Here is a 15431-nt window from a genome sequence, read left to right as displayed (position 1 = left end):
ATGCACGTGTGTGCCTGGGGGAATATGTGTGTGCAGTGAATATATATCTGTGTACATGTGAATATTTGTATTTGTGAATCTAACTGCATGTGTGTGCCTGGGGGTATATGTGTGTATGTGAAGGTGTGTATGTGAATGTGTGTGTGCATGTGAATGTTTGTGTATCCATATAAATTCGTGTGTCTGCCTGGCTGTATGTATGTGTATCCTCGTGAATGTGTGTGCCTGGATGTGTTTGCATGCATATAAGTGCATTTGTGTACACGGGTATGTGTGCATGTGAGTGTGTGTGCATCTGTGTAAATGCATATGTGTGCCTGAGGGTATGTGTATCCATGTGACTGTGTGTGCCTGGGTGTGTGTCTGCATATAAATGCATTTGTGTGCATGGATATGCATGCATGTGAGTGTATGTGTGCATATGGATATTTGTGTGTCTGTGTGAACATTTGTGTGTCCATACAAATACATTTGTGTACATGTGAGTGTGTGCATGTGAATGTGCATATGAATATTTGTGTGCCTGGGTTATGTGTATCCATGTGATGGTGTGGGGGTGTGTGTGCACATAAATGCATTTATGTGCATGGGTGTGTGTGCCTGTGAGTGTGTGTGCATGTGAATATCTGTGTGTGCATGTAAATACATGTGTGTCCTTGGGTGTGTGTCCACTGAACATATCTGTCTGTGCATGAATATTTGTGTGTCCATATGCATATGTGTGCATTGTGAGTGTGTGCATGTGAATATATGTGTGTGTGTAAATGCATGTGTGTGCCTGGGAGTGTGTGTGTGTGAATATTTGTGTGTCCATATACATGTATTTGTGTGCATGCGGGGGGGTGTGCATGTGAGTGTGTGGGCCTGTGAATATCGGTGTGTGCATGGGTGTGCGTGTGTGCCTGTGAGTGTCTGTGCCTGGGTGTATGTGAGTGTGTATGCATGAGGGTACAGTATGCTTGTGCTTGGGAGTCACTGTCGTACAGAAACACCTTCATCAACAGACAGAATCCCACGGCATCTCGTCCCTCCTGACGGTACCTGAGTTTCTGGCAGAGTGTGCATCCCGAGTTCATGTCCAGCACCCCACAGGCCCCATCTCCTAAAACAGCCGTCCTCATGTTCCGTTGGACGCACTGATCACAAGGACTGTTGCCCAGATAAGAGGATTTTCAAGGTGTAGGGGAAGTGGTCCCCCCTCCCCAGGCAATGCCTGCTGGATGACTCAAAGGAAGCAGCCTCTAAAGGCTGGATGCATCTCAAGACAGTGGAGCCCTGGGGCTACATTAAAGAGGGTCTTTCTCGTGGAGGTGACTCACTCCAGGGGAGAGTCAAAGTGGGGTTTCTGGCCACAGACCCCTGGGATCTCAGCCCAGAGAATGACTGACTTGGGAAGCGGGCTCACTCCAGGAGCTGATTTAACCATGTTTTTGCCACGGAGGTGCAGCGCTCCACGTCAGTCCATCTGACCAAGAACAACAGGATATTTGTCACTATGACTACCCAGAAGATGTTCTGAGCCTATCTCCATCTAGAAGATGTGACCGTGGGGTTGTCTCCTGGCCTGGATCTGTTTCTGGTGATGCTTCAAAAGACAGACTCTTAGAGGCATACGAGAAGGACCAGGGCAGGGCGAGTTGAGTGGATTTTCCAAAGTTTAAGTGACAAGCTCTGGAATGACCGCTATCTTGACAATAAGATAAGGGAGTTCTCTTGATTCCTAGGTGGCTCAGTGATTAAGAATCTGCCTTCTAATATAGGAGATGCAGGTTCGATGCCTGGGTCGGGAAGGTCCCCTGGATAAGGGAATGACAACCCACTCCAGTATTCTTGCCTGGAGAATCCCATGGACAGAGGAGCCTGGTGGGCTACAGTCCATGGGGTCACCTGGAGTCAGTAGGTCCTTGTTTATCTGTTTGATATATAGTAGTGTGCGTATGTTAATTCCAAGCTCCAAAGTTAGCCCTCCCCCACCCATTTGCCCTTTGGTGACCATAAATTTGTTTTCTGTGTCTGTGAGTCTGTGTGTGTTTTATAAATCAGTCCATTTGTATCATCTCTGTTAGATCCCGCGTTTAAGTAATGTCATCCCGTATTTACTTTTCTCTGACTTACGTTACTAAGCGTAATATTCTCTAGGTGCATCCACGTTGCTGCAGATAGCATTATTTCATCCTTTTTGATGGCTGAGTAGTGTGCCATTGTATATGTTTGTACACACACAAACACACACACACATATCACATCTTCTAATCTAGTGATCACGCCCAGGCACCAACCCTCAGCCCAAAAGCTCAGCGTGTGTTATATTCCAACCTGCAGCCTTCCACCCAGCATCCACTTTTCTCCCGTCTCTCTAATGCCTTTCAGGCTCCTCTTCAGACTTTCCGGTTCTCGTATCATATCTCCTCTCCTGCTTGGAAAGCAAGAACCTTTCTGCTGTCTGAACATTTCCTTTCAAATTGCTAGAGAGCACGCATTCAACCCCGAGGCTGAACCACCATCTGCTTTGACCCAGTGAGCAAGCATTCTGGTTTCAGAGAGCCTGCCCCGCATGGCAGGAGTTAACCCAACCTTGTAAATCAACTCTGCACACATGCTAAGTCGCTTCAGGCGGGTCCGACTCTCTGAGACCCCATGGACTGTAACCTCCCAGGCTCCTCTGTCCATGGGATTCTCCAGGCAAGGATACGGGAGTGGGTACAGCCCACTGGAGTGGGTTGCCATGCCCTTCTGCAGGGCATCTTCCCAACCCAGGGATCAAACCTGCGTCTCTTCTAGTCTCCTGTATTGGCCGGCGGGTTCTTTACCACTAGTGCCGCCTGGGAAGCCTCGTAAATCAACTATATTTCAATAAAATGAATTAAAAAAAAAAAAGGACTGGAGACCTGAGTATTTAAACTCAGGACCTGTGCCCAGAACCCACACTTTGTCTCAGCCCTGGAGTGACTCAGCTCCATGAAAAGAGACCCTCTCATTGTAGCCACAGGGCTCTGCTCTCTTGAGATGTATCCAGCCTTCTCTTTAGGGGCTGATTCCTTTGGGTCGTCCAGAGGAATGGAGGCCCTTTGTACGCGTCTGTGGAAACACATGAGAACAACGTGGGAATGAAACCCACAAGGGTGCACCATTGCGAGGTCACGGAGTGCAAGCTCCCCCAGCCTTGGCCAGCCAGGCTTGAGCTGATGAGTCGATGGGCCCTGGTCAGGGGCCCCGTGTCTCCCCCTCAACGTCCGTGGGCTCCCGAGACCCCCGTGTCCCTGCCCTGACAGTTAGCATCTGCCTCTGTGTTCCTTCTCCCTGCAGACCCCGGACGAGGGAGCCTGGACCTCCGTCTACGCCGCAGTCACCCCAGCACTGGAAGGTCTCGGTGGCCTTTATCTCTACAACGAGAGGGAGACCTGGTCTCTGGAGGCCACGTACGACCCAGAGCTTCAACGGCAGCTTTGGGCCAGAAGCTGCCAGCTGACGGGCATCGCTGACGTGACCCGGGAGACCTTCGGCGGGTAGCAGTCCGCCAGGAAGACCGTGGTCCGATGGGGAACACTGCGGTCTGCGCTGCCCTCGCAGGTCTGTTTGTGCTGGACCACGTCTCTCCATCACCCTCTTCCCCCCGACCCTCCGGGCTCTGTGCCCCCAGAGTCTCCCGTCATGACCCGGGTGGGAACTCACGGGAAAGAGGAACGCTGAGTGGACCCCTGAGCTGGTGTGGTTCTCAGCCATGAATCCTGTGACCCCCGCTAAGTGTCCAGTTGTACCGGGTGCTCTGAGTCATTAAATCCTGCAAGCCTCGTGGGCGGTGTTCCTTCCTTAAGCGCAGAGGCGCCGTGGACCCTGGGGTAGACAGGTTTTGGGTGAAACAAACGCTTTCAAGGGAAGTCTGGTAGCTTCGAGGATGTCCTGTGTTCCGGTCTCTCTCACACACGAATCGTGCCAGAGAGGCATCTCTGATTCCTGGGTCCCAGAAAGGGAGACGCTTTGAGCCTTCCTTCCTTACTGTCTTGATCAAGGATGCACCGTCTTCAGGACGACCGGCTCCTAGGGGCTAACCTGTGGCCCCCAGGGCTCCTAGCAGTGGTCTCACCCCACGACTCATGGAAGGACCATCTCCGGAGGGGTAGGTACTTCTGTAGGACGCGTGATACCAGGGCAGCGCGGGACACCAGTCCCCACGGGGCTCTCTAGGACGCAGGTGTGGACGGGGTGTGGGTGTCTGGACCACCTCCACCACATTTTAGGCTTTTCTGTCCACTTCACCTTCCGCGGGCACGTGAAACCTCCCTCCTGCTCTCTGCCTCTCCCTTCATCACGTGTTAATACGGGCGTGTCCCTCTCCTGGAGTATGGCTTACACCGCAGGACGTGAGTTAGCCTTCAAACCAGAATGTGGTTGGTGTTGTTTACTTGCTCAGTCGTGTCCGACTCTCTGTGACCCCATGGACTGCAGCCCGCCAGGCTCCTCTGTCCATGGGATTCTCCAGGCAAGAACACTAGTGTGGGTTGCCATTTCCTTCTCCAGGGGGTCTTCCCGGCACAGGGATCGAACCCTGGTCTCTTACATGTCTTGCATCGGCGGGCAGATTCTTTACCAGTTTGCCACCTGGGACACCGCAGACGTGTTCGTATCTGGGGAAAGAATCATTGCCGATGATAACGAAGGTCTTCAGATAGGCCCTTGTTCTTGCTTACCAATGTGCTCGTGAGGTTGTTTATCAGAGATAGGTAGAGGGAGATTTGATTACGGAACAGGAGGCGGTTATGGGACTATGGAGGCAGAGACGGGAGAGGGGAGGCCACCAGCCCGGGGATGGACACCTGGAGACCCCAGCAGCTGGAAGAGGTGGGAAGGACCCTCCCCTGGAGCCTCTGGACAGAGCTCAGCCCTGCATCTGCAGAAGTGAGAGACAATGGACTTCCCTGCTGGTCCAGTGGCTAAGACTCCAGGCTTCCAGTGATAGGGGTACAGGTTTGACCCCTGTTCAAGGAACTAAGATCCCACATGCTACATGGTGCAGCCAAAAAATATATATATATATATTTTAATGTGAAAAAATAAATTATAAAAAAACTGAGAATAAATTTCAGTTTTTTAAAAAAAACACCAAGAGTCTTCCCTGGTGGCTCAGAAGCCGCCTGCCGTTGTAGGAGACCGGGTTTCAATCCCTGAGTCGGGAAGATCCCCTGGAGAAGGAAATGGCAACCCACTCCAGTCTTCTTGCCTGGAGAATCCCAGGGACAGAGGAGCCTGCAGGCAAAGATTCAGACACAGCAAATAAAAAGACAAACAAAACACCAACACCGCAATCGGGATTTGTTACGAGAAACTCACACAGTTGTTGACACTTGTGAACACCTCACACAGGGTGGTGGACTCTTGCCTGGACCCCGGGTGGGCAACCCACCAGTCAGGTCAAGGAAGGCTCGATCCTGTCTCTGAGAATGGCCCTTGGCTCGTCATATTCTAGTGTGGAGAGTTCAGGCACGGGGGATGCCAGCAAAATGACTGTATGTGTTTCCTGCCGGACCGTACCCTGGATTTCAAGACCAGTGACCGCTGGTTAGCTGACCGTATTCCCTCGACAGATGAAATCCTATAGAGGCCCCAAACCTGACACTGGGCTTCCAGCACACTAGGCATTGGGGCTGCAACCAGCAGCACCTCCAGAGTTGGATTTATACTTCATGACGGTGTGCGTGCCTGTGTGCTATATTGCTTCAGTTGTGTCTGACTCTTGATGACAGAGGCTTTATAAACGGCTTCTTGGTTCTAAGATGGATGGAGCGTGCTTCCAGAATGGAGTGTTTATTTTTTTAAAACATTTTCTTTAACTATAGTTAATTTGCAATATGGTGTTAGTTTTCAGGTGTACAGCAAAGTAATTCAGTTATAAATACCTTGGGTTGGCCAGAGAGTTTTGTTCGAGGTTCTATACGATGTTATGGTTGGATAGCATTGCAAACTGATTGGATGGCATCACCGACTTGATGGACATGAGTTGGAGTAAACTCCGGGAGTTGGTGATGGACAGGGAGGCCTGGCGTGCCGCAGTCCATGGGGTCACAGAGTCGGACACGACTGAGCGACTGAACTGAACTGAACTGAACTGAAGATGTCATGAAAAAACCCCAGGGAACTTTTTGCCCAACCCTATATATACACACATATTCTTTTTCAGATTCTTTTCCATTATTGGTTATTACGAGATATTGAATATGACTCCCTGTGCTGTACATTAGGTCATTATTGGTTATCTGTTTTATATACAGTCGTCTGCATGTGTTAATTCCAAATTCCTAATGTGTTCCTTCCCCACCTTCTCCTCTTTGGCAACCACACGTCATGATTCTACTTCTGTTTTGTAAATAAATTAATTTGTATCATTTTTTTTTTTTTAGATTCCACATATAAGTGATTATCATATGGTACTTGTCTTTCTCTGTCTGACTTACTTCACTTAGCATGATAATCTCTAGGTTCATCTGTGTTGCTGTAAATGTCATTATTTTATTCCTTTTCATGGCTGAGTACTATTCCATTGTGTGTATATACCACCTCTTTCTGATCCGTTTGTCTCTCGATGGGCGCTTAGGTTTTGGCTGTCGTAAATAGTGCTGGTGTGATCAGTGGGGTCCGTCTATCTTTTCGAGTTAGAGTTTTCCTCTTTTCTGGATCCAGAAGTGGGATTGCTAGATCATACGGCAACTCTTATTTTTAATTTTTTGCGGAACCTCCATCCTGTTCTCCATAGAGCGTGCACGATTTACGCTCCCACCAACAGTGAAGGAGGGTTCATTTTTGTGGAACAAAGTGTTTATTCAGTGGTCACTTAATGAAAACATGAAGGAACACCACGGCTCTCAGTTGGGAATACTCAAGACAACCAAGAATGGAATCTCTTTCAGTCTCCTGCCTCTGGGGCAGGGCGCGTTTCTTGGCAAAGGTGTTCAACTTTAAACAAATCTGCTTCTGAACAAAGATGCCGAAGCTGTGTCTTGGTGTTTAATACCTGCTTCTTCACCATGGAAGGGGCTGCAGGGACACTGCCCAATCTTTATTTCTGGTGATGGGTCATCTGGGCACATGGTGTTGGTGTTGGGGCAATGCCATTCACCAGGTGGCACCAGACAGGAGGAAGGTTTCCACAGGTGTCCAGGCACAGCTTTGAAGTCAGAGGACACGGCTGTCATGACACTGTCCCCAGGAACTCACAACGTCCTCATCACACACATGGCCCCTGGAATAGGAGCACCGCCATGAATGGTACCCTGCCGGGAGGTGTGCATTTTCACTTTCCTGTCTGCTTGTCGCCATCTGCCTGGAGAATGGCGGGCTCACGGGGGCTTCACTTCCACCTCTCCTCGGTAGCTCTGCTTCCCTTTAGAAGCAAAAGACAGGGAAAGGTTCTGGAGATTTGTGTTCTCAGATATAGTGCAAGAACCTTTCACGGACATCATTTACTCATCTGTTTATTCATTCAGCTATCTGTTCTAAACGAGTATCAGGTATCTATATGTTCTGGTTTAGGTAGATAGATGGATAGGTAGGTAGACAGATGTATGTTAGGCATGGTATTCAGACACATGGATATGTAGATAGATGCTGGCTAGATGATATTTAGGTAGACATAGAATGATAGATAGAAAGAGATGGATAGAAAGATAGATACATTATAGAGATAGGTAGACTGATAGACCAGTTGATTGATAGATATTCAGGATAGATATGCTGGATGGATGGATAGATATGATAGATATTCAGGACTTACAATGCAGATGATGGATGGATAGATGGATGGATGGATAGATAAGATGGTTGGGTAGATAGATATATAGATAGAATGGATGGATAGGTATTCAGGATTGATGATAGGTATAATGGATGGATAGATATGATGGTTGGATAGACAGAGAGATATGATAGATATTCAGGACTGATGCTAGACATGATGGGTGGATGGATGGATGGATGGATAGATAATGATGGTTGGGTAGATAGATACATAGATAGAATGGATGGGTAGATATTCCGGATTGATGATAGGTGTAATGGGTGGATAGAAGTGATGGTTGGATAGACAGAGAGATATGATAGATATTCAGGACTGATGCTAGACATGATGGATAGATGAATAGATGGATAGATAAGATGGTTGGGTAGATAGATAGATAGATAGATAGATAGATAGATGGATAGAATGGATGGATAGGTATTCCGGATTGATGATAGGTGTAATGGATGGATAGATATGATAGTTGGATAGACAGAGAGATATGATAGATATTCAGGACTAATGCTAGACATGATGGGTGGATGGGTGGATGGATAGATATGATGGTTGGATAGACAGATATATAGAATGGATGGATAGATATTCAGGGTTGATGATAGGTGTGATGGATGGATGGATGGATGGATGGATGGATAGACAGATATTCAGGATTGATGATGGGTATGATGGGAGGATGGATGGATAGATGGATGGATGATACAGATGATGGATGGATGGGTGGATAGGTAGATATGATGGATGGATAGATAGATGATAGATATTCATGAGTGATGATACTCAGATAGATAGCATTCCAGGAGAGCCAACTTTTTACATAAAGGACCAGTTAATAAATATCTTCCTACGGTAGGGCTGTATGTTCTCTTACAACTATTCAGGTCTTCCATATGACACACAAGCAGCTACAGACACAATGCTCACGTGTGTGGCTGTGTTCTAATGAAACTATTTACAGAAAGGGGGGAAGGTCAGACTTATCCGAGGTCCGTGGTATGTGGACACTGGCTGTCGGCCCCTGTGTGCCGTGTGGAGAATTGTAAATCCTTCATATGGGTGGGAAATTGCCCCCACAAAGACTCAATGTCTGACCTCGTTTCAAGGTCCCGGTGGCACTTGGATGGGACCCTGAGGTGTGTCTAACCCCAGAGACCATGTTTTCATTACAGATGAACGGGATGCAATGGATTCGGTGTCGCGGAACCAGGAGGCGTTAGTGTAAAGGAGCGGGAGACGGGGACGTGTGCATTTGAGTCGTCACCGTCCGGCCCGTGTGCGGCTGTGGTTGGCGGAGAAGAGACATCGGCACACAGGACTGCCCACGTGGTGGCCCAAGAGGAACAAGCCAGAGACTTCTGTAGGTGCCATGACTCTGCAGGGCGTCTACTTGGATAAGAGACATCCTGACACCCTTCCCAGGAGAGCCGTGGCATGACAAGGAGTCTCCCAGGGACTGTGGACCAGCACAAGGGAGACAGCAGGCAGAGATCATCGAGACAGTGAAAGCCAAGGGTCAGAGATTCCTGACCGCCTTCTTCCCTGCTGCAGAAGTGACAATCACCGTGTGGACCCACAAGACGATTGGTGGGTCCCAGTGACTCATCGCTTGGATCTCTGTGTGATGGGGACCCGTGGTCCCCGTGGACAGCCCTGCTGAGTCACCCAGCTCACTCTTGTGCTGTCTACATGAATGTCCTGGGGCGGCTGTAACTGAGGACCCCAAACAGGTGGCTAAAAACAACAAACATCCATCCTCCCCCAGCCCTGGAGACGGTCCTCAAATGGTCATGGTGTCCCTAGGCTGAGCTCTGTCCAGAGTCTCCAGGGGAGGGTCCTTCCTGCCTTTTCCAGCTTCTGGGGGCTCCAGGCATCCCGGGCTGGTGGCTGCCTCCCTCCCACCTCCGCCTCTGTCTCCACGTGGCTTCTCCTCTGTGTCCATGTCTCTCCTCTTCTGTGACTTATAAGGACCCTGTCATCGGGTTTAGGGCCACCCCCATCCAGGAGGAACCTCGTCTCAGACCCTTCGCTTCTATGTGGATAGTCAAGAATGATCTCTTCATCTCAAGGTCCCTCATTAGTTACATCTTCCAAGATCCTTTTGCCAACAGTCATATCCACCAATAATAGGGATTAAGACGTGCTCATAATTTTTGGTAGACAGTATTCCATCCACAACATCCTACATGAACCAGAAGGCTTGAAAACACAGAAAACATTCGTTCCTTCTCTGATGACCTGGAGAACCTTGGAGATCACAGCTTCTTGTATGCATATCCAGAGTTGCCCTCCTGGTTGACTGATCCATGTAGCTACACAGGACCCTGGGTTCATAAGAACATCTATTGCCTTAATGCTCTGTGACCACCATCTTGAAGTTCTTAATGAAGTGAAAACAAGGAATCCACAGTTTCATTTTGCACTGGAACCACAAATGCTGTAGCCCTCTTTGCTCACATTCCTTCCAACCTCAAGAAAGAGAAGCGAGTCTACAGCCAATAAGGGCAGCCCCACCTCCAGCATCCTCTCTGCCATCAAACCATCCATGTGCTCAAGCCTGTCATGGGTGGTGAAGACCATCCCCAAGGTCCAGTCCTGAAGACTCATTGGAAGGACTGAGGCTGAAGCCCCAATACTTTGGCCACCTGATGTGAAGAGCTGGCTCATTGGAGAAGACCCTGATGCTGGGAAAGATTGAAGGCAGGAGGAGAAGGGGACGACAGAGGATGAGATGGTTGGATGGCATCACTGATTCAGTGGAGATGAACTTGGGCAAGCTCCAGGAAGGTGGTGAGGGACAGGGAAGCCTGGCGTACTGCAGTCCATGGAGTCACAAACAGTCGGACACGACTTGGCAACTGAATGATGACAAGGTCGGGTAAGGCTAATGGGTTTAGGCTGCCTAGGGGAGCCTCTGAAAACAATTAACGCTCAGCCCCACCTTCACCAGAATTCCCAAGCTCATCCCTCTGGGCGTCAGCATTTATTAGACCTCCTCAAGCCATCCTCTTGCTCAGACAATTTTGAGACCCACTGAGCTGCCGCCTTCACCCCTGGATGCCGGCACATCCCAGAACTGCTCAGATATTCTGCTAAGTGCTACGGCCGTGACTGTCCTGTTTGAGAACAAGGATTACTTCCTGTGTTGAAACCAAGATGGAGACATGCCTCATCTAATATTTCCGAACAGCCGGAATGATGTACCAAGAAGTGGAATCTTGACTTACAGGAAGACCCCAGCCTTCGAGGCTTGTGTGTCACCAGAGAGGCTTTGCGTGGCTTACAGTCATCGTCCACAAGTGCCAGCTACTCTTCCCGTCATCACAAAGGTGGTTCCTAAGTACGGGCTCAGGATGGGGAAGTTGGCCAAGCCGCCATCCTTTGTCACTGAGAGAATAAGCTTGCTGAGTTCTCGTTCTTGCTGAGTCTCTCGAGAATCCCTGGGGGATTCCATAATCCTTGAGCAAAGAGAGGCTCCAAGGTCAAGTGGAACCTTGTGGAACCCTGGCCTCAGATGGCCCCTTCTCATCTCATGACTTCCCTTATGTCTTTCATCTGCTGGGTGGGCGTGCGTGCTCAGCCGTGTCTGACTCTTTGTGACCCCATGGACTGTAGCCCTCCAGGCTCCTCTGTCCATGGGATTCCCCAGGCAAGAATACTGGAGTGGGTTGCCATTTCCTTCTCCAAGGGATCTTCGTGACCCTAGGAAATCTAACCCACGTCTCCTGCATTGGCAGGCAGATTCTTTACCCCTGAGCCACCCGGGAAGCCCTTGTTCGCCAGGGGAGAGGGAGAACTCGGTTCTGGAGAACTTACCGTGTTCCCTGCACACCTGACCGCGGAACATTCCTCCGAGCTCAGAGACACTGTCCAGCACCTGGAGAAGTCCTGTGCACCGCTGGGTGAGTACGGCTGAATCCGAGGCATCATGAGCACTGGGATTCTGGGTTTGAGCCTGGCGCTGATGTTTGGGGAGCCTGGGAGGGGGCTGTTGTGGACACTCACCGGGATGGAGGACCTTCCATCCCTGGGCAAACTGTGACTCGGCATGTGCACTCGTCAGTCAGGCTGCTCGTTTGTCCCGTCCACGCAGCATCAGTGAGTTCTCTTCACCAATGGGGATGACCGCCTCATCCATCCATCCTTCGTCCATCCATCCATGCTTTCATCTATCCATCCATCCACCCATCCATCCGTGTATCCATTCACCCATCCATCCATCTATGTGTCCATTCATCCATCTAACCTTTCATCCATCCATCCGCCCATGCTTTCATCTGTCCATCTACCCATCCATCCATCCATCCTTCCATCTATCCATCTACCCATTCATCCATCTATGTATCCATTCATCCATCCATCCATCCACCCATCCATCCATCCACCCATTTACCAATCCATCCATCCATCCATCCATCCACCCACCCATCCATCCACCCATCCATCCATCCACCCACCCATCCATCCATCCACCCACCCATCTACCCATCTATACATCCACCCATCTACCCATCCATCCATCCACCCACCCATCCATCCATCCATCCATCCATCCATCCATCCACCCACCCATCCATCCATCCACCCACCCATCCATCCACCCATTTACCAATCCATCCATCCATCCATCCATCCATCCACCCACCCATCCATCCACCCATCCATCCATCCATCCACCCATCCATCCATCCACCCATTTACCAATCCATCCACCCATCCATCCATCCACCCACCCATCCATCCATCCATCCATCCATCCACCCACCCATCCATCCACCCATCCATCCATCCACCCACCCATCCATCTATCCATCCACCCATCCACCCATCCATCCATCCACCCACCCATCCATCCATCCATCCATCCATCCACCCATCCACCCATCTACCCATCCATCCATCCACCCACCCATCTATCCATCCACCCACCCATCCATCCATCCACCCACCCACCCATCCATCCATCCATCCATCCATCCATCCATCCACCCACCCATCTATCCATCCACCCACCCACCCATCCATCCATCCATCCATCCATCCACCCACCCATCCATCCACCCATCCATCCATCCACCCACCCATCCATCTACCCATCTATCCATCCACCCATCCACCCATCCATCCATCCACCCACCCATCCATCCATCCATCCATCCATCCACCCATCCACCCATCTACCCATCCATCCATCCACCCACCCATCTATCCATCCACCCACCCATCCATCCATCCACCCACCCATCTATCCATCCACCCACCCATCCATCCATCCACCCACCCATCTATCCATCCACCCACCCATCCATCCATCCATCCACCCATCTATCCATCCATCCATTCATCCATCCATCCACCCATTCATCCATCCATCCACCCATTTACCAATCCATCCATCCATCCATCCATCCACCCACCCATCCATCCATCCACCCACCCATCTATCCATCCATCCATCCATCCATCCATCCATCCACCCATTTACCAATCCATCCATCCATCCATCCATCCATCCACCCACCCATCCATCCATCCACCCACCCATCTATCCATCCATCCATCCATCCATCCACCCATCTCCCCATCCATCCATCCACCCATCCATCTATCCATCCATCCACCCACCCATCCATCCGTCCATCCATCCATCCATCCATCCATCCATCCATCCATCCATCCACCCATCCATCCATCCACCCATCCATCCATCCATTCATCCACCCACCCACCCATCCATCCTTCCATCTATCCACCCATCCATCCTTCCATCTATCTGTCTATCCACCCATCTATCTATCTACCCATCCATCCATCCATGTATCCATTCATCCATCCATCCTTTCACCCATTCATCCATCCATGCTTTCATCCACCCATCCGTCATCCTTCCATGTTTTCATCCATCCATCCTTCATCCATCCACCCCCCCATCCATCCATTTATCCATCAACCGCTGATCTATCCATCCATCCACTCACACATGGATGCATGCATCCATCCTTTCAGCAACCGTGTGCTGAGTAGGGCTACCCAGCCAGGCCCTGAGCAAACACCGGATGGAGCTCACTGTTGAGGGGCAAGGAGCTCTTGTCCTAAAGGAGCTTTGCCAGCTAGGCTGGGATGGGTAATGGCCCCAAGGACATCAAGTCCTAATGCCCAGAATTTCATGGGAAAGAGTGAGCTCTGCAAAGGCAGGTCTGTGCCAGACGCGGCCCAGTTGAAGCTTCCTCTGTCTTGATACCAACTGAATTATGAGGGTGTCTATTTCATAAATACCTTTCACCTTGGCTTTTAGGAAATACAACCATAGCAGGTGCACTGGGCCCCCTCCAAGGCTGGAGGGGTTGGGAGGCTGATTGTGGAAGCTTCTCAGAAGACCCAGGGGTCAGGGAGGTAGTGCCATGCCTGTTTCCCAAGTGGACTGGTCCTCGGGATGTGTCAAGTCTCGCAATGGGTGCCGTCATTAAGCTTTTTGGTGTCTGTCTTGCTGACTCTTCTTCCATCAACTGATGCTGCTAACATGAGCCCTGTCGACACCCGGGTTTGCCGAGTGGGCAGCAAGACCTATGCATTCGGTCTGAGGGACGCTTAGGGGTAAATCCATGCCAGGCATGGTTTTCCATCCAAGCTCCGTAGTCACCAAATTTGTCATTTAAGAAACGTGTTGAAGTTGTGTGTGTTCTGTTGTCTGGGTACTGCTACCCTAAGCGGTTGTTTAACAAAAGCCGCAAAAGCACAAACACCATCCCAGACATAACAATGTCCTGGGTCTCTGCGTGTGTGGTGGGGGAGCGTACGAACGCAGTAAAAAGCTTAACTCTCCAGTCTCTGAGGCTCTCTTCAATGAAGCGAGTCACGCACAGGACTATAACTCGCCTTAGTGATCTTTGTTTTTAGAGCTTCCCTGAGAGCTCAGTTGGTAAAGAATCCGCCTGCAATACAGGAGACCCCAGTTCGATCCCTGGGTCATGAAGATCCCCCGGAGAAGGGATGGACTACCCACTCCAGTGTTCTTGGGCTTCCCTGGTGGCTCAGCTGGTGAAGAATCCGCCTGCAGTGTGGGGGTTCAACCCCTGGGTTGGGAAGATCCCCTGGAGAAGGGATAGACTACCCACTCCAGTATTCTGGCCTGGAGAATTCCATGGACTGTATAGTCCATGAGGTTGCAAAGAGTTGGACACGACTGAGAGACTTTCACCTTCAACAAAGCATTTTCTGAGGTTCACAAACTTCTAGCAATCTTTGCCTTTATTGCTAACTTACAACTTCTGGTGATATCAACTGCGTCTGTTTCTTCTCTTTTTTCTTTATAATTCTTAGCCTTCATTCTAGGATGTCGTGTTGAACTTCCTGTGTGTGATGCCTGCCCTTAATTTTTTACTTTTCATATTTCTGGTCACAGTGTCCTCATTTCTTACACTTGGGGTCATCTCATAGATACATTCTTATTTTCATGGTTCCTCTTCACCCTCATGGGTAACTGAAATGGGTATTTAAAGATCCCCAAGTGCATAGAATTACAAATAATCATTTTACCGTCATGAGTCCAGGAATGCATTTACCCAGAATATGCTTAAATTGTCCTTCAAGGGCCCTTTGGGACTTCTGGTCTACCGAGCTGCGGGATGTGAAGATGCATTGAGAATTT

General features: G+C 49.8%; 1 protein-coding gene across 3 annotated transcripts in view; it reads left to right on the top strand.

Moving 5' to 3' along the window:
- Positions 1-15431, top strand: part of LOC145537807 (polyprenol dehydrogenase-like) — a 267209-nt gene that overhangs the window by 141410 nt on the left and 110368 nt on the right. Inside the window, exons 7-8 of one of the 3 annotated variants that reach the window (XR_014076431.1) lie at positions 3307-3570; positions 8956-11685. Coding sequence is in view for 1 of the 3 variants with exons in the window: in XM_081568680.1 (XP_081424806.1) it covers positions 3307-3510 (204 nt within the window). In the remaining 2 variants the exon portion in view is untranslated. Of the gene's footprint in view, positions 1-3306; positions 3793-8955; positions 11686-15431 lie in introns of those variants that run through there. The other 2 variants (XR_014076430.1, XM_081568680.1) reach the window with 2 other exon arrangements.

This window comes from Giraffa tippelskirchi, chromosome Y (assembly GCF_054371585.1).
Source record: "Giraffa tippelskirchi isolate mGirTip1 chromosome Y, T2T-mGirTip1v1.2.pri, whole genome shotgun sequence".
NCBI classification, from domain to species: domain Eukaryota; kingdom Metazoa; phylum Chordata; class Mammalia; order Artiodactyla; family Giraffidae; genus Giraffa; species Giraffa tippelskirchi.
The sequence above is the reverse complement of the archived record's forward strand: the minus strand, read 5'-3'. Positions and strand labels throughout refer to the sequence as shown.